The sequence below is a fragment of the Nannobrachium achirus genome, assembly GCF_963921795.1.
Source record: "Nannobrachium achirus genome assembly, chromosome: 8".
In the NCBI taxonomy this organism is placed as follows: Eukaryota; Metazoa; Chordata; class Actinopteri; order Myctophiformes; family Myctophidae; genus Nannobrachium; species Nannobrachium achirus.
The window spans coordinates 45,031,098-45,051,954 of NC_137817.1; the positions used below are offsets into that span (position 1 = coordinate 45,031,098).

At 42.3% G+C, this 20,857-nt stretch overlaps 1 protein-coding gene across 1 annotated transcript in view; it reads right to left on the reverse strand.

The window, feature by feature from the left end:
* The window catches only part of LOC308290470 (chloride channel protein 2-like), a gene marked incomplete at its 3' end in the record, with an annotated part of 240,980 nt that overhangs the window by 65,443 nt on the left and 154,680 nt on the right, over window positions 1-20,857 (reverse strand). The window contains exons 10-12 of the mRNA XM_080732317.1: window positions 15,232-15,333; window positions 15,000-15,084; window positions 11,398-11,553 (exon numbers count right to left, since the gene is read on the reverse strand). Of these exons, the coding sequence (XP_080588443.1) occupies window positions 11,398-11,553; window positions 15,000-15,084; window positions 15,232-15,333 (343 nt within the window). The remainder of the gene's footprint in view (window positions 1-11,397; window positions 11,554-14,999; window positions 15,085-15,231; window positions 15,334-20,857) is intronic.

A 20,857-nucleotide genomic window follows, 5' to 3' on the forward strand; every position in this document is an offset into this window, starting at 1 on the left:
ACAGGCGGGGGCCTTCCTCCAATCATGATCAAGTGGAGGCGGGCCTTAGTGCGCGTAAGGCCAGCCCCCACTCAACCATGATTGGACGAAGATCCCAGTCTATCCTGATTGAAGGAAAACTTGACACCCAACAGTTTTTGAAACTGCTTTTTTTCTCCTCACAGGAGATAAAGCTGAAGTCCAAATATGGACCATAGGCTCTGATGCCTGACAGCGTGTTGCGGGTTCGGGTTCCGATCCCGACGATCTTTGCTGCGGGTCACTCCCCATCCCCTAGTTTCCTGTCTACCTACTGTACCCAGGGACGTGCTGGGCCCCTGATTCAGCCCGGGAAAAAGAGTTGGAGAGGCCCTCATTACGCGCTATAGAGAGAGATCTCTCTCTATAGCGCTGCTGCTACTCAAAGATTTGTGACAAAGTGACAAGCCAGTGGGCCAGTTACATGAGTTATATTTCGTCGTTGTCGGGTGGAAACCATGTATGTCCAAAACCGTTTGTTTTGTATTTTATCATTTTAAAAATGATTTAAACTAGTGAAAACAGCCGATCTACAAGCACACAACGCGTTGTATGCTTGTAGATCTGCTGTTTTCACTACTTTTGTGCAAACAGTTTAATTTTTACTTTTGTGCAAACAGTTTAATTTCTTCCTAATGGCCGGCCTGGACCGGCCGGGAATGAACCGGCCGTTCGGGAGTTGTCCCGCTTTTCCCAATGGCCAGCACGTCCCTGACTGTACCATAAATAAAAGCAGAAAAGTCCAAAACATATCTTACAGCAAATGTCTTATCGTGCTTTCAGTTCCAGAATATGCTCAACTTGTTCAACTTCCTACCCAGCGAAATCCTTTTATGATGAGGACGATAAGGTTGTTTATCGGCAGTGCAATTTATGTGTTTGGAAGTTGGAAACATATCAGTGATACTGTATTGCTAACAGACTAAAAGGGTGAGCCTGATGATAAGGAAAAACCCAAGACACAACACTGACTTCTATTTCTGCCATTTTTTTATTGGTCTGTCTCCTATCTCCAGTCTACGTGGTTCTGGGGAAGAGGAACATTAAGTTTGCCGTTTTGTTAAGGCCGTCTTTCATTTTTATTTTATTTTTTACACAGAATCAAATACTTAAAAATGAAAATGTACTTGAAGCACCAAAAGTAAAAGTACAAAATGTTTGAAGATAGCCGATCTACAAGCTGCAGATTTCTGTGTTGACTTGAGCTTTCGTTAGCAATGGGCAGTTATGGGTTCATTGCACCAGTTGCAAAAAATACAAAAGGTGCAAAAACGGACCCCAGAGTTATATTAACACCAATATCTGTGCACGTCTCCTGGCTGCATATTGCTCTCCCCAGGGGCGTCACAAGGGGGGGAAAGTGGGACTGAGTTACTAGGGCCTAAGGTGGAGGTTAATTATTTTATACTTTAACTATTGAAAAATAGCAGATATACAGCACGGCACAGAGTGCCGCGCAGCGAGTCGTGAAAATATGTGCAAATCTTTGAATATATGTATTTTTAAGCGAACATTTGTAACTTAAAATTTGCTTCTGGGGGGTCCCTGGAACCAAATATTTTGAGATGGGTGTCCGTGGCCAAATACATGTCATTTTGGGGGTCCTTCACATGAAAAAGTTTGAGCACCACTGACATAGAAACATAGTTTAAAAAAAAAAAAAAAACCTTAGAAGGATTTGAAATATTCAAAGACAAATTTTCAAGGTTTTTCAAAAATAGAGAGTGCGAGCTTGTAGATCTGCTATTTTCAATAGTTAAAGCACAAAATAATGTTTTCCCAGTCTAAATGAGTTACATCCCCTCCCCTATGAAGAACATTCATGGAGGGCCCGCAGTGAATCCTTGTACCCAGGTCCCAGAATTTGGTGCAGCACCCCTGTATGCAATACACCCTGTTTGCCAAGTTGTGGAACAGTTATTAACAGCAGCACTTCTGCTCGTAAACAAGAGTATGCCAACTGTTCCGTCTGGAACAAGCTCCACCCATGGCAGCTGTTTCTAACTCAACCGCTGTCATTTTATGGTTAGTGTCTACTGTCTAGCAATCCTGGTTGCTCACTTATATACAAATTACAACTTGTATCTATTAGCCTTTACACACTTCTGGTTCTGAGAGCTCACCTGAGATATTGCAACACTACATGTACATTACGCACAAGGCACTTTTTCTTAACTACTTATGCCCTACTTATGTCTAACAATACATACAGTACTCAAAATTGTACTTAAAGAGGTGGTGCCATAGTTTTGTACTTTAGTATGTGTCTATGGAGTTAACATTACTCTAATAGATAACAAGGTGTAGTTATAATATGCAAATATGTCTTCCCTGTGTATTTTGGGTTACTTCCTGAAAGGCATAGTTAATGAGCAGGTGGGTGTGGCCACATAAAAACATAATTTCAACACTTTCTGTACACTTTTTTGAAAAAGATCTTCCTCCAAGTATAATCATAAAACCTGACGATTATGTTGTAGGGGGGGAAAAATCACGGCGCAATGTCTTGCCCCGACACATTTAGGCCTGGAATTATTTTACTTTTTTTATATTTTTGTAATTTTATACTATAGCTATTGAAAAATAGCAGATATACAAGCTCACAGCGCGGCACCGAGTGCCGCACTGCAAGCTCGCAGATCTGCTATTTTTGAAAAGTCGTGAAAATGTGTGCATGCAAATCTTTGAATGTATTTTTAAAGCGAACATTTGTAACTCAAATGTTGCTTCTGGGGGTCTCTGGAACTAAACATTTTGAGATGGGGGTTCGTGGCCAAATACATATCATTTTTGGGGTCCTTGACATTCAAAAAGTTTGAGCACCACTGACATAGAGACATAGAAGGATTTAGAAGACACTTATAGAAGAATCGGGTCAAAATGTTCAAACACTTGCACAAATGTTCATGATTTTCATTAGTTAAAGCATAAAATAATGCGTAATAATTTGTACCCGGCCTAAATTGGTTAAGTACAGTACTTGAGTAAATGCACTCTTACAGTATGTTACTGTATTCACTGGCTGCTTAATGCATCTGCGGAAAACAGAGCAAACTAAGCTCCCAAGGACATGGGAACTTCAACAGCGACCTTGCCATTATCTCCACATCTCTTCTGCTGAATTAATTCGGCTGAAAACGTTCACTGTTCATTACGAGCGAAGTCCAATTCAAATCTCCTTCTGGTTGTGATTTATTTTCTTTCTTTTAAAGGGGTGATAAAAGCCACAATCTCTAGGTCATCGAGAGACGTAGAATTTATGGTCAAATTGTTATAGCAAGTGACCTAGAGTACGGCACTGTACTGTTTATATCGTCCGTCATTGCTTCTCAACCTCTTCTGGATCAGGGCAAGTGGTTAAAAGTAACTAAGTACATGTACTTAAGTACAATGTTGAAGTATTTATACTTTACTGGAGTATTTCCAATTATTTTTTATACTTTTGCAACACTACATCTTGGATCCAAATATTGTACTTTTACTATAGCAGGCGACGATGCGACAGTGGAAAAGCCAAAAACATGAGAATATTTAATCTTTGGACTACATCGTCCGGCGATACTAGCCAATCAAATTCAAGCGTCGCTTTGTTTGACCAATGGAGGACACACGGTAATGATGTCAGGAACGTCCACTAGGAGATTTTTATCACCCAGAGTTGCGGTTGTTGCCCGCTGTTAAAACGTCAGAAAGAGTTCAGTTAGAAGTGAAAGCTGACAGGTGCATGTTCAGGTGAACGATACCCACTGCACTGTGGGTCAAAGCAAAATGAAACTTCAGACACACTGACCAGGACATTCTCTCTGTGTGTGTGTGTGTGTGTGTGTGTGTGTGTGTGTGTGTGTGTGTGTGTGTGTGTGTGTGTGTGTGTGTGTGTTATTCTGAGGACAGTCTACTGTATAGGTCCTCTAGGGACACTGAAAGGGCCCACTTCTATTCCCACTCCAATTACACTAGTACTGACAGCATCGTCATTTTCTCTCTCTCTCTCACACACACACACACACACACACACACACACACACACACACACACACACACACACACACACACACACACACACACACACACACACACACACACACACACACACACACAAATACAAATCGTATGCCCCCCAACAGAGGACTCACTGAGATGAGATGAGTTTTCTCTCTCCCACACACACACCTGCAATAAAGCAAACATTTCCCAGAGAGCGCACGCACGCACACACACGCGCACAGACACACACACACACGCACACACACACACACACACACACACACACACACACACACACACACACACACACACACACACACACACACACACACACACACACACACACACACACACACACACACACACACACACACACACACACACACACACACACACACACGTACGTGTGGTCCTGTGGTCTTCCTAGGTGACTAATAATGTGTAGGTAATGGGTACGGGTGTGAGCATGTCCGCATGTACAGTATAAGTGTATCTGCATGGGTGATTATCTTTATTCGTCCCAGCTGAGGGCGAAAGGCCTGTTCCGATTGGTCGGCTGCAAACTACCAATCACTGTTGCAAGCTAAAGTGCCGTCATCACGCTAAGCTGTCACTTCGCAGAAATGTCACCACCTTGCTGCTTAAACACTGCTGCCAAACACATTTGCTGTGGTTAGTTTGGTATTCACGGCCGAGGAGACACTGTCTGGGCGCAAAGGAACCAGAACGCTGGAAACAGCAACCTTTGGCGGTTTACAGAATGGTTGCATAAATCACAACAGAGCAGTCACTTTGTTATCCAGCTCTTTGTCGACAAGAGCGTTAATTATTTACTAAATTATCGGGACCCATGGAAAATGAGATGGTTGCCTACATCTCAAGGAGTTTGTTCTATTAATGTTTGCAGTGGTGGTAAAAGTAGTCACGTATTTTACTTAGCCCTAAGTAAAAGTATCAATACGGCAATATAGAAATACTCTGTTAGTAAAAGTCCGGATTTCAAAATATACTGATTAAATGTATGAAAATGTTTGCATCAAAATGTACTTAAAGTAACAAAAGTAAGAGTACAAAATGTTTGAAAATAGCAGATCTACAATCTCTTGCTTGTAGATCGTCTATTTTCAAATAGCCTAGGTATATAAAGTGGTTGTTTATGTATGTCTTATAATATAATAATATAATATATTATATCTATATTATAAAGTTTTCAAATACATGTAGTGGAGTAAAAGTACAATATCTGGATCCGAGATGTAGTGGAGTAGAAGTAAACGTATGGGAAATTGGAAATACTCAAGTAAAGTACAAATACCTCATAATTTGACTTAGTTACTTTACACCACTGAATGTTTGTTCTGTGAATAAGTAGCCTAAGGCTATGGGAGAAACAATTCATCATTTCCTCTGTATCAAACTTCAGCTATGGCATATATCAATGCCTGCCCTCAGTTGTGGAACCTTGGACAATGACGAATGCCTGGGCGATAATAACCTGTAATATAATACATACAGTACATACAAGCAGAATCCCTCAACAGCGACACCCGCAGGCAAATAGGTATTTTTTTCCATTGCAACTCAAAAGGCATTAGAACACTGAGAGAGAAAAAACAACTGCTATGGCTCATTGGAGTGGTTTTTTCAGTTAAAACCTTGTAATACTCATTTGAAGGACTATGATAAAAACATTTATGTTTTATGAAAACAGCATGTCATTAGACCTTTAACCCCCTTTTTCCAGTAATGTATGTGGTCTCAATTTGCAAGTATTTTACTAGATATCTTCTGGGAGTTCAAGACTGACAAGTAAAGACACTTGATACTATTGATCATATACACACGCACGTCCACATGCATGTTATGTCCACGGACTGGACACAAGCGTGTCTTCAGACTGGACACATGCACGTTGTCCATACACACATCCCCACATTGAACAGATGCTTCGGTCAGCATTGCTCTCTTAGTTCCATATACTGTAGGATGTGAGAGAGACTGATGACTGGCACGGACACACGCACACGCACACGCACACGCACACACACACACACACACACACACACACACACACACACACACACATACACAGAATGCTGAATGGTGGGCTGACTATCGCAGAGAAAGGGAAGATTGACTGAAATTGGAAGTGAAATGGAAAAGTAATCAAAGTGACTCCAGTGTCTTTTTGATGAGGTCGATTTTTGGAACGGGGTGAAGGATTGGGGGACGAGAGATGAAGAGAGATCTCTGCGCCTCAAAGAGACAATGGATGAGAGAGAGAGAGAGACAGATAAAAAGCATAAAAAGGTGATATTTATTACAAAACCAGCTTAGAGAACTTTCAGAGAGCTGATAGCATCCTGACCACTTTCAAGGGTCATTCAAGGTAGTTTTTATTCTTGTGTACATTTACTTAAGTAATATACAATTTTGAAGTATTGTACTTTACTTGAGTATTTCCTATCACCAATACTTTTACTTCTACTCCACTACATTTCAGATCCAAATATTGTACTTTTACTCCACTACAATTATTTGATTATTGATTTACTAGTTACTTTGTAGATTTTGATTATTAATACAAAACATACTTTAATCACTTCAGCCCTATATACATTTCGGCCATTTGGAAATAATAGTTCTACAAGCTTACAATACGTCGCTTATAGATCTGCTATTTTCAAAAGATTTGTATTGTATTTGAAAACGTCATGGGACATTCTGCATAATGGGTACTTTCTACTAGAGAAAGATAAATGCTTGCAGAATGCTTCTGTCCACTGTGGCCAGTGAGATTCATGTCTCTCTTACAAAGGACATCTAAATGAGGACTTTATAACTAACTGAAGTTGTGATGGAATAAGACCTCTCCCCCATGGACTGTATGAACCGTAACATAATGAGTGCTAAAAAATGTTGCATTGTAATTTTTTATTTTCTGTATTTCTGCTGCCCAAGTTGACCTGTTTACTATATACAAAAATAAAAAAACAAAGTTTAAAAAAAACAAAAAAACAAAGGACTATATTTGCATTAACCACCACCAGCTCTATGAGAAGAGAACACACACACACACACACACACACACACACACACACACAGCCGCATGCGTGCACGCAGACACACGCACGCACACACGCATGCGCACACGCACACGCACACACACACACACACACACACACACACACACACACACACACACACACACACACACACACACACACACACACAATGGCACACGCTTCCTGTGAGATTTACAGCACCCAGGTTGCTGGTCTTTTAGAGGACCATGTTTCATTTGGATGAATACACGTTAGAGAGGAAGACAATGTGAATCCCTGTCCTCCGCGAGCAGCACATCTCCAGGCTCTGTTTCCAATGCCTCTCTCTAAAGATGCCATGAAATGGCTTTCTTTTTCTTCTTTTTTAACCCTGCAAGACCCGAATTAATTTCTACTGGCCCAAAAAAAAAAAAAATCAGATGGTGTTGTAGGAGTCCTAATCACAGGAAAATGTCATGTTAAAAAATGAATAATGTTTTTGTAAGGTTTTATAGTCATAAATCATAAATCATGCTCTAATTTGCATTTTGGGGATATTTTCCACAATAATAACAAGAAGCCACAAGTAGGTGGATCCGCTGATCAGTCAAAGTCCCTCCCCTAGCTGTAAAATGTTCAGACAGGGCCAGACAAATGTCAGACTAAAGCTTGAAATCAGGCTACACCCCCCCCTGCTCTCTGTCCGCATTTCCCGTCCATCTCTTCACCGCAACTGTCTGAATCAAGCATAAAAATGCCAAAAATAAACGTTAGAAAGAGAAAGAAATTAACAGTCCCAAACGTCGTACTCAGCTGCTTCATCCTCCTTTCATGTTGTGTCAAGGCCATCATATAACCACACAGACAAAAAAAAGACAATATGTTTTTTCCTTCAATGGAGTCAGTTGTGGAAGAAGTACTAAGTACTAAGTACTAATCGTTTTGCTTAAGTAAAAATAGCAAGTACTACTTCTTCTAGTTTTTTACTATTTGTCCTCGCCATCACGGTGCCAAGTATCTACTGCCGTGCAGGTCAGAGGGCCGCATTAACAGAGCATTGGTCTTGTTGGAACGTTGGAAGCGCCGTTTCATAAAAAAACACCAGGAAGTGTCTCCGTCTGGTAAATTAGGCTCTGCCTCCGCCACAGCGGATGCAAAGTGACATAGCGTTAAGAACTCCTTCTAACGCTATGGACCAGAGCTATGGCAAAACTATGGCAGTCAAAGTGTTAACGACACACAATAAACACTCCCAGTGTGTAGAAATCTTAACATGATTGGACAACCCTGAGACATTGTCAGACATGCAGCACTTCGTGTCACACAGTGCTGCAACAGCAGGTTTTAGTGGTATCTACAACTTTGTGGAACAGTGAAGGTGGATGTTGTGATTTCATATGGTATTACCAAGGCCAAGCATATGAATAGAGAACTGAATTGACTGTGATGGGTGGGTGGATGAATTAATATTCCATTACATATTTAGATCATCACGCAATGACATCACAACATCGTCATCACAACCAATGTAACTGTCCTATAAAAGTAAACGTCCAATTAACTAATTCATTGTTGTCATTCAACAACTAGTTAATCTGTTTAACATCTTATCCTGTAAATTTCTTGCGCCGATTCACGGTGGTGCTGCTGTGTGAAATGTGTCACTGGACAATACATCGGAAAGGAGGACCTACAAAATACTACCATGCTACCGTGGTAGTCGGACACAAGCTGTACTCATTTGGAGAATACAAGAACTACCTGAACAACATTGGTCAGATAGAAGTCTACATCTTCAACACAGTGTTGAAGCAAGGAGCTACCACTCAGCCTGTGTTCTAGAGAAGATCATGTATGTGTATGGAGGATGCATCGAGCGGACTGGACTCACTAATGACTTCTACAAGCTGGACACCAGCATAATGGTCTGGACTTTAATTAACACCAGAGGAACTCCACCACCTGCTTCATCACAGCACTCTACCACCATCATTGGGACAAAGATGTTTGTATTTGGGGGCCTTGGGAGCTATGGGGGCTATGGGAGCTATGGGGGCTATGGGGGCTATGGGGGCGGTGGGGGCGGTTACAACAACAGCATCACAGTGTTTGACACAGAGACCAACTGCTGGTTGAACAAGTCTCCTGGACACCTTCTCCCAGAACGACGCAGTCTTCATTCAGCCTTTGCCTACAATGGAGAGCTGTATATATTTGGTGGCTGGCAGGGGCAAAACCGCATCTTCAATGATCTGTGGAAATTCCGTACAGAGACCTTCTCCTGGAAACAGGTTGAGCCCAAGGGGAAAAGCCCAGGTGTAATTTATGGGATGTGCTGCTGCATGGTGGGAGATTGTATTATCATCCATTCAGGATACTTTTCTGGTGACCTGTACATCCTAGACTTAAATCCTAGCCTGAAGATGTTATGCAAGCTAGCAGTCACTCAGCATGGTCTGGATCAGGCTGAACTCCCACATAACATCAGGTGGGAACTGGCTGCCATGACTACCAACAGCAACAGAAATAAATGACATAACCCACCAACACACACGCACGCACACACACGCATACACACACAAATACATAAATAAATACCCCTACTAATACATAAATACCTAAAAATAGAAGTGGCAACAGGGTCCAAGCATAGAAGATGCTTATGAGATGATGAAGAGGAAGTTGATGGAGGAAAAGGTGACGACTTTCAGGAGAATATGCAGATGAATAAGACACTTAATCTTTCTTTGTTGAAAGTGAGATTTGAACTCAGAACCCTACATGTAGAGAGGGAGTAACACTGCTGTTAAATTCATCACTATACCAGATGCCATTCGTATGACATCACTCATCTCCATATTTGGGCTCAGACAGACAGACAGACAGACAGACAGACAGACAGACAGACAGACAGACAGACAGACAGACAGACAGACAGACAGACAGACAGATTTAGGTCTGTAAGAGACTAGTCGTCCATAAGAGGATCTGTCTGTCTGATTGTCCAGAGCTAACCTCACAAACCACAGTTCCAGATTAATTGTGATCGCTGCCCAAAGAAGTACTTGTCGTTCTTACACTTTTTTTCCCTTTTTTTTTTAACGAAAGTCTAATGTAATGGAGAAGAACTAGAAAGATGAAATTGGAAATTGCAAGTGTGGTTGCCGTGACGTGAGACAAACATTAATGTTGTCTTACCATTTGAATTTTCCCCATTCAAGTCAATGGGGAAATTTAATTCACTAATACATTAATGGCCATATATGGAGATCTCTGTGTCAGCCTTTGTCCCTTTCATGCCCATATTTGGAATTCGCTGATGACATCAATAGCCCATATCTTGGAATGCCCATATATGGACATACTGTAATGTGTCAGTCTCATGTGGTCTATGATGTCAGACATCTATGATCTCAGTCATCTCCATATTTGGGAAAAGTTAAAATGTGTATTAAAGTCAATGGAGAAAATTAATTCACAAATAAATGTATATAAATTAAACAATATATAACATATCTCTTGGCACAATGCAAGGCATGAATTCCCGATGAAGCCGGCCCATATTTGACATAATGGGCCAAGTGCGTTCCACCAAACACTGTGGGAGGAGTAGGTTTATCTAGGAGGCCCAGAATAAAGACAGACAAGTACTATAGTCTGGTTGCCCTGCAGGGGCAACCAGACTACAGTACACACACATAAAACACATCAGAGGTAATGGAACAGAAGATAAAAAGGACATCATGAAAAGACAACAGAATAGGGACGCTATAGGGTTGATGCGCATGAAGTCATTCAGTCCAGGACCAGGCAACAGGTCAATCAATTCACATGATGTCACCAACAGGGTTCCATGTGTCATGGCTGCACCCTACTGGCCAAAATAGATATTTATTTCAACATATAGTTTTTATTTTTTTCCATCCAAACCTGAGAGCCCAAACACAGGGCTAGAACGTCCCCTTACCCTGCCTTTGGCCATGGGCAAGATGAGGATGTCTGTTTCTCCAATTACTGAATAATATATAGTAGGAGAGGGCCAATCTGGCCTAGAGTTACTGCCTGCCAACCAAGAGAAATACAGTGCCTGACACGCAGTGCGCACATACAGTATGTGTGTTTTACAAAGGGAGAATGTACGGTGTGTGTGTGTGTGTGTGTGTGTGTGTGTGTGTGTGTGTGTGTGTGTGTGTGTGTGTGTGTGTGTGTGTGTGTGTGTGTGTGTGTGTGTGCGCGTGCGCGCGTGTGTGTGTGCACGTGTTTTAGGAAGACACAAACAGTAAGTGGGAGAGAGGGAGAATGTACAGTGCATGCGTGTGTGCGCGATTGCATGCGTGCGCTTTCTCCCTACCTTCATGACGATGAAGAGAACCAGGGTGACGAAGACGTTGACCTGCGGGTGCTGCCAGGCCGCCGAGTGTCCGATGTAGTCGAACTCCTCGGCGATGCCTTGCTTGGCCCACGTCCTGTTGTCCAGCAGGGTCACCAGGGACTCCTTCTGGGTCAGCTGGGAAGTCAAGGCATCTTTATTTAGATATAGCACATGATTTAAAACAACAGGAGCTGACCCAGCGTGCTTTCCACACTGGAAATGACAAAACGGCAACACAACGTGACGCCCATAAACCCACGAGTCCACAAAAGCAGGGGCGTCGATTGGGTATGGCAGGGGTATGCAGCTGCCATACCCTGGGTCCAGGCCAGGGGGGAAAATAAAAGTTACTTTTAAATATAAATCCATGAATTTCTCTTTGTCTATCTGTTCTGGTTATTATGTTGTTAAATTACAGTAAAATGACTACAAATACAAAATTTAACAAAATGGTCACTTTGACAAGGTATTATAATTATATTCTCCACGCTTATATTCTCCCCATCTTGACAGAATGGTATATGCCCAGGTTCCGCAGGTCAGCTGCACAGATGCAATGCATTATTGTTAATTGTGGCACGTTTACTAACATGCCAAGTTTAGCTGCACTTGAACAACCGTTCCAGGCTGCCATATCTGGCCCAAGAAACCGTAGAAACGGGTGGAAAAATTAAATGAACTTCTTAAAATAAATGTATCATGCCTGTTGCTAAGGTATGGCGCGCGTGCAAGACACCAGTCATGTTGCCATACCTTAGCTTTTTCCTAACTGACACCACTGCACAAAAGCAAGACCGGAATGTCAAACGTAGAATTAATAAAGTGTCATAAGGGATATATGGGGTAATAAAAATAGATTAAAAGGTGAAGTACATTCTGTGGAACATAGACCGTGATGAGTCAACCTCGGACTGAGATAAAAGCAGGAGAGGAGAGGTCAGTCTTTAGGTTAGATTTAAAACGTTTAATGGTGCAGGTTAAGTGAATCGACGCGCACGGACAAGAGTCGAGAGCAAGCGATCCGACAGAGGTCCTTTACAGGTCTGTTCACGCAGTCTTCCCCATAATGAATACAAAGCACGTCCAAAAAAAAAGAAAAAAAAGAGGATACATTTCGTTTCCATAAGGACATGGCTCACAATTTAGAGAGACGTAGCTCGGACTATTGGCTCTGCATTCCTCAGTATTTTAGACTTGACAATCACAGGCACTTGGGTGGTGCAGTGGTAAAGTCCCTGCCCACCACTGCGGGGGGTTGTGGGTTCGAATCCGCTGTGGTCTATGTGAACACAATTGTTCGGGGGAGGGAAGCCCAGTTTTTTCAGAAAACTGTGTTTGGATTTAGAAAACATTTGTAGAATCTTGTGTCTTATGTCTTAACCCAGGGCTACTCAACTTTAGATGGCTCAGGGGCCACTCAGCAAAATGCCAAAAGTCCAAAGGGCCGCAAGCTAAAAATGACTGATGTTGTATTTTGGACGTTTACAATGATTTTGTAACACACTTCATGACAAGTCTAATAATTAAGGAAACGCACAGAAAACAGCTACATTTCCATCTATATATATTAAAGCCAGGCCAAACCTCATTGAACCAAAAGATTGTCATAAATGGAATGATGAAATTATCAAATTTTATCAAATTAGGCTTTATTTACAAAATGTGAAGTGAAAATGAACAGATCTGGTTCAATCTTTTTGTAACCGCCCCTTAAATAACACTGAGAAGGACCAGACTAATATCCACAACAGTGTCTGGGTATGCAATGCTTGTGAACTTTGGCAATGTAAAGGTATGTTTTCTCATGCCAATGAAGCTCCTTTGAATTGAATTGAACAGATTGTAACAGTCAGAGTGCAACAATTCAAATCAATGACTCAAATAATATCCTAGAAATTAAACTAAGTCTTTCTTCTTGTAACAAATAGAATAAATTATAAAATAAAATAAAATACAAATCTTGTTTTTCAAACAAGACAAAGGGTCTCTTAGGGGTTTTGGTAAAATTACATAATCTGACTTGAAGCTGTAGCCATGACCTGACATTTTATACGACGTTTATACTTATTATTCAATCACTCAAACCACAGTATCCCTATTCTTGGGGGACATTCACCAAAAATAGCCGATCTACAAGCTCACCACAAGATGTGTTGCTTGTAGATCGGCTATTTTTGGTGAAGAGAGTTGTTATATGGAAAAATAACTCAAGCTCAGTTCAACTCTGCCTCAGTTGCACTGTACTTATAAAACAGTTTGATGCTTTGAGCTTTGTATTAAAACACAACATCTCGTTGGAGGAGATTTGTGGTAGAATAGTTCCCTGGCTGATGCTATCTGTTGGAATGCGGTGCTGACTTTTTTTCATTGACGGAGCCGCAGAGACAAGGGCTACGTGTAACGTGCCTACGGGCAGTTCCCTCTTCATTAGCCTGAAACATGACAGTCGCGACCGTTCATATCGCACGACCGCCATGCGCCCAGTCTCCAGTAGCCCGACTGCGGTTGTCTGCTGCAAAATCTCCGCAAATTTGTCTGTCTGACTGTCTCGTTGTACCAGCTCTAGTGGAGTTGCATCTTCCACTGCTGTCAGTGCTGCGATATGGCTGCGCTGGCTGCGCTCTGTGTGTTGACTGCATTCGCTTCCTGACTACGGAGTGCACTGAGGCTCAAACATCACCGCCTTTGACAGGCTTAGAAAATTAAATATTTTTTTATTTGTATGATCATGACGGGCCGCACAGACATGCGGAAAGGGCCGCATGCGGCCCGTGGGCCGCGGGTTGAGTAGCGCTGTCTTAACCCATTAAGACAGGGAACACATCTGTGTCACATAACCACTTTAACCATTATTTGTTATACTTTGTCTTTTGCCTTCAATGCATGAGGAGTGAGCACACCGCTTCTTGTCACCTGACAGGAGGGAGCTTCCCCGGTTGGACGTAACACGTTATTCCAACCAGTTCCTTTCCCCTCCATCAGGCTGACCAGGGGGAGGCTGTATAGAGACCAGGATTACTGAACATTTTTAACTAAAATCTTTGCTTCTGGGGGGGTCCCTGGAACAAAATATTTTGAGATGAGAGTCCGTGGTCAAATACATATAATTCTAGGGGTCCTTGACATTAAAAACTTTGAGCACCACAGATAAAGAAACTTTTCAGAAAACCATAAGAACTTACAGTAGAAGACATTTTCAGGTATTTTTCAGGTCTTAAAATAGGTTGAAATAATCCATTCTGCTTTTCTGTAGGAAGAACTAAATTGCATATGGACGGGGGGTATGACACGTGTGAGCCGTGCAAATGTGCATGTACTTTATGCATGCGTCCATCACCGGCAGGCATGAGCAGACATGTACATCATGGGATTCAGGAGCTTAGTGTGGCAGATTTGAAACCACCACATGCTGACTTCCTCTCTCTCAGTAGGAAGCCAGATTGAAGGGTGGGCGGGTGTGCGTGTGCGCGCGTGGGTGTACAGTATCGCATGTGTGCCCAGGCCCAGAAGACACAGAATATTCTTTTCAACTTCAGATAATTATATATACCACGCATGTCATTGTGTGAGGCGGAACCAACCTTTCCAGCCATGAACTGTCCGAATCCAGGGGGGAAGGTCAGTGTGGACACCAGTAGTGTGACCAGGGCTGGATACAGTAGACGCCTAGGAGAGGGGGAGAGAGAGAGAGAGAGAGAGGGTTGGGGGGTCTCATACAGTTATTGGTGTGAGAGAAAGAATTCATGTTGTGAACGTAATTCTAATGCATTTTAAGCTTGTGAGGGTGACGGTAAGGGTGCACCAGGGACTCACTTCTTCATGAGGAACTTGTTGATGGCCTTTTGTTTCCTGATGAACTGGACAATCAATCTGTTCAGGTAGACAAACAGAGCACCGCCGAAACCACTGGCAATACTGCAGAGAGAGAGACAGACAGACAGACAGACAGACAGACAGACAGACAGACAGACAGACAGACAGACAGACAGACAGACAGACAGAGAGAGAGAGACTGGGTGAGTTGAGACGGGCGAGGGACATCACTTCAGGAAATAAAAGGAGGAGAGGAGAAAAGATATTCACACATGTTGAGAGCAGGGAAAAGAGACCAAATTCAAAAGAAGAGAATGAAGATAAAACCAACTGTCAGAGAGAGAGAGAGACCTGCAAGAGCACCAGAGACAACGCAGGGAGAGATAGGAGGTGCAGAGGCAAACGAGGGAACGCGTGGGGGCGGTCGCAGAGACAAAGCGCAATGGGAGCTTTACATAAGCTGCCATTTAAACACTTTGTGGGAGTACAGAGAGACAAAGAGAGAGAAAGAATAGATGCGCGGGGCTCTGCAGTCGGCCTAATGCTCCTACATATATCATACTGCATTATTAATGCTGTCAAATACGCCTTAATAAGCCATGAGTGGGTTGATGAGGGAAGCTTTGTTCCCGTTGCGTAGGCCGCTCTTAAACCCCGGCATGTGCGCACACACACGCACGCACGCACACATGCACGCACACACGTATGCAAGATGTGTGTTTGTGAAAGTACGCCATTCCGTGTGCATGTCTTGTGTGGTGCTAAAATGAGACGAAATCAAATATCTCAAGTTTTTTTTCTTACAGAATAACTCGGTGGAGATCTTTTGGGGGGAAGGCTTTAATGACATGAACTCTAGCGTCCCTATTCTGGAGCCATTTTCGGCAAAGAGATGTGGTGAAAATGAAAAATAACTCAAATGAAAAAACAAATCAACAAAGATGTTTTCTTTTCCCTTCACAAGCACATTTTGACAAACAGTCACTAGTTCATGTGGATGACCGAACATGCAGTTCTTGTTCATTTCGCTCAGCTAAGGTCAGAGATGGTACCGCTTTACTGTAGTTCAGCCTTTAATAATACCAGCAAAAGACAACGTTAATATCTCAAATGGTACAGTAACTCATAACACGGCATCAACAAATCGCCCAGCTGTAACTGAAGTTCATTATGTCCTTTTCTACTTCCATTTATAATCCCCCCCCCCCCCCCACCACCGTGTGTATTTGGGCACGCATGTGTGTGTGTGTGTGTGTGTGTGTGTGTGTGTGTGTGTGTGTGTGTGTGTGTGTGTGTGTGTGTGTGTGTGTGTGTGTGTGTGTGTGTGCGTGCGCATGCGTGTGTGTGTGTGTGTGTGTGTGTGTGTGTGTGTGTGTGTGTGTGTGTGTGTGTTCCAACTAATTGGACAGGGAAGGGTCTGGGCTGCTGCTAATGATCCCACTAAGAACCATCCATCCAAGACGGTAATTAGGAGCTTTTGTAGAAAACGTGACTAAGATTATGTCAGGAACACAAATCTAAGAGGAAATTAGAGACCTATTCAGTAATATGTTTAACAAGATAATAAAAATGTGTGTGTGTGTGTGTGTGTGTGTGTGTGTGTGTGTGTGTGCGTGCGTGCGTGTGTGTGTGCGCCTCAATTCCTATTGGGCAGCACTATGCACGCTGTACTGTGCTGTATTTGAAGCTGCATGTACTTTCCAGTTCTACTACAGATTTGAACCCGGCTCTCATGCGCAAGACTTGTGCAGAAATGTTACCACTGATCTAACAGAGCCAGCTCTGGGAAATGTTGAAATGTTGACTTTCAGGTCAACATTTGGGTCAAACCAGAAACAGGAACGTGTCAAAGATTATGTCCAACCCATAGACTGTAGAAAAATATGGACGAAATGACGCCATTGGTTTCTATGCAGCGCAAACGGCCCTTTTCCACGCCTTGAAATGGGTGTCGCCATCATAGAAATAAATAGAATTGTAATGCTACCAGAGATGCTATTGGCTGCCAACGGTCACGTGCAACGCAAGGATACTTGGGAGAATGTGTTGAGCTCTGCCGAAAATACAGCAGACGAAGAAGAAAACGTGGATCGCCCACAACAAGCCAACAACAACGCAACAACAACAACAACAACACACATCCTATTTTTCTACAGTCTATGACACAGACGGACCGCAGTGACAGTAAATGTCCGAATAACTTTTTAATTTTGCCACGGAGATTTGAGCACCGAAACGTTTGGACTCTGGAGTAGCCGCTGCAGCCGCCGCTAACCAAGCCTGGGTTCCCGAGGCTACCGCTAACCTGACCGGCCGTCTAGGACTCTGTACCCCGCATGGAAGCCTAGTTGAGGACTCCACTTTTGAAAGTGCCCGTGTAGTTCCGCTGGGTCTTATAATAATCCAGTTGTCCACTAGCCCCATATAGAACCTCACCCGTCGCTGCATACTGTTGTGTCTCGAGGTTATATGGGGCTAATTGTCCACTAGACTTTTCACAAAGCAAAGAGGCATTCGTCCAGAGAAATATGCATGTGTTTATTCATATTTATTAACAGGGATTTGTGATGTTTATAGGACTGAGGTTGCATTCATAGTTCATAGTGCATTCATAGTTCTCAGTCACACCTCTTAACAAAAGCTGACAACAATTTGACACCTATGTTAACAATGCGATTAATGTAGGAATGGATGCAATATGCATATGAATTGTCCATTGTGACTACAGTCTGTGATTGTGACATGCTAAGTAGCCAGCCTACAGTAGAAGAGAAGCTGGATTCACGAATGGATTCATGAACTAATTATTGAGCTGACATGCAGTATCGTGGGTTAATTATTCCGGGAGGCTAAAGAGGTTATTTCAATCAGCGATCGTAAATGCGCTTGATTCATGTCATTTGTTTGAGTTTTTTTTTTTACAGTAGCAGGCCTACATCATTCAGCATATTCCTCCTCTTTGATTCAGTCAATTTCATTCTGGTTTATATTTTGGAAATAAAATGTGAGATCAACCTATGTCTATTTGTGTGCGTTCCTATGCAAATTTGTGTGACATTTGTATGTGTGAGTGAATGTAAGTGCTAACTTAGTTTGACGTGCTGCAGACTGTTCTATTGACAATTATACTGTAGCCTCAGTGTTATTTTCAAATGTTTTAATTAATACCATTTGGTGAGGCTAAATGTTGAGTGTTTCTTTTTAGTTTTATATTATATTATAGGCTATACCACTTTATATACGAGTGGTTACTTGGGAGAAATACATTATTACCTAATAGCCGTTCTAAACCTACAAAAAGCCAGATAATTGCCATAACATCACGTCGCCGAAGTCTGCTATGACCAACTTCAAATTCCAAAAGAGCTCCCGACCGAGATCTCCCATCCTGGCTCCAACAACAGGTATATGAGGTATGGCAAGAATTATACAGGATAGCAGGACATGCAACTTCATATAAAAAGTGCTGTTTTCAGTTTCCAAAATGTTACATGAAATATTTGATAAATGGTCTGAAGTAGGCCTATAAAGTAAGTCTGTGGTAGGCATATGATTGACAAATTATCAAGAATGCTATATGCCAATGTTAAAGAGGAGTTTATAAAATAATATAGGCTTCCCTTGGCTTAGAACATAGGCTATTTTGGCTGTAAGTGGCCACTAATATGTTGTCTGGTGTCGATATGTTTATGTAGGGCTATTAGCTTAATGGCATGCCATACTTGCACAAATCAAGAGACGAGAAAAAACAAATAAAGACGCATTGTTTTGGTGGCATTATATATAGGCTTGTTACACAATCGGGCAGTAGGTAGCCTTCATAATAAATAAATACCAAGTCGTGTATTTGTGGCTGATATGCCTATAAGAGTAAATACATTGTAGGCGAATTTTAATAGCTCTGGATTAAGCGTCTGCTAAATGTACATTGTAACCTGGGTTTGTATAATAGATTTATTTTGTAAAAATGTTTACACGCCGTTGTACAAAATAAACCGATCTAGCTAACAGTGCGTCGCATTACGACGAGTTGTTAGATCTGCTCTGCTCTGGGTAACCGAATTGTGCATCAGTGCATGCAGGCTGGCCGCAGATCAGTTTCATCAGAAGTCGGCCCCGCCCCCACCCTGCAACTTTATCATTTATTTTAAAATACATTGGACCAAATTTCGACAAAACGCATATGATGGTGATTGAAAGGCTAGCGATAACTAGCGATAGGAACCATAAAGTATTCATGAAAATGTTAATTAAGGTTAGAACACGAAAGGGGAAAATGAATGGGATCCAATGGTGAACAATTCTTTTTGCTATCGGCCGAGGGGGAAAACAGCGCAACTAGCGGCCAATCATAGGAAGTTTTACTTCCGTATTGGAGTCATTTTAAATCGGCAGAACTTGCCCCTTGGTCCAACCTAGACACTTCAATTGAAGCGCAAATACAACCACCCCAATTGTATAAGTTATATTGTATTAACATTCTCTACCGTATAGATTGGACAGACTAAAATAGAGAAAGTGACATGGATCCTCCAATGTCTTCAAAGACATGTCCTATCGGATACAGGTCAGGTGGGCACTTGGGACATCTGGGCACCTCAATGTAAAATTGGTAACATTTTGTCCAAAATGTAAAAAAGTAAAATATTTGAAGTATTCATGATGTGAACATGCACAGTAGATCATTATCAGACTTAATTTTATCCTTCAACTTCTTGTTTATGCCCCAAAATGACGGATATACAGGTTTTGTAACAATTTGTAGCATTGGCATCCGTCAGTCTCGAGAGACTATGGAGTCGCGCTCCGGATAGGGGCCGTTCCGCTTCCGGTGCAGCGTTGGACATGACTGAATAAGCCTATGTGGGATTTGCATTCCCTTCCGCACTTCACACAGGGAAGACTGGTACTGGTCTGTAGATATATTGGACCTTAATTGTCGAATGTAAGCATGTAATGATCATGTATACTTTCTTTAACTCAAGACCATTTCTCAAATATTTAATTTTCTAACATTTTGGAATATAAAAATGCTTGTGAGCAAGTAGATCTGCTATTTTCACAATAGAACCGTGTTATACAAAATGTAACGCCTCAACTCTTAGTGCTCGTCTGGGTGGGGGGGGGGGGGTGGTCCCCAGTTAAAATATGATTATTTTGGGGGCCTGAAAAGGTTGAGAACCACTGCCGTAGCATGCACTGCATGCATCCAACTTGTTCAAAGACATGTCCTATCTAGCATGTAGGCGTCCAACTTCTTCAAAGACATGTCCTATCTAGCATGTAGCACAGGACGGACTCTCTGTATATGGCCCAGAAACGCTGACCGACTTTCCACAGCATGACAGCAATTGGCAGGGGAACATGGAAATAAGGTGCATTAGGGGGCAAGAAGCGTGCACGCCGCATATGCATTCACCCACTTCAAACATACTGTACACGTGCACGGTTTATGCACATAAGCCCTGTCATAGACACACACACGCATGCAGCGCACACGCACTTCCAAATAAGTCTGGTTTCACAATTCACCCACACAGAGGATTGCATAAGCTTGGGCTCGCGCTCAGACACACACACACACACACACACACACACACACACACACACACACACACACACACAC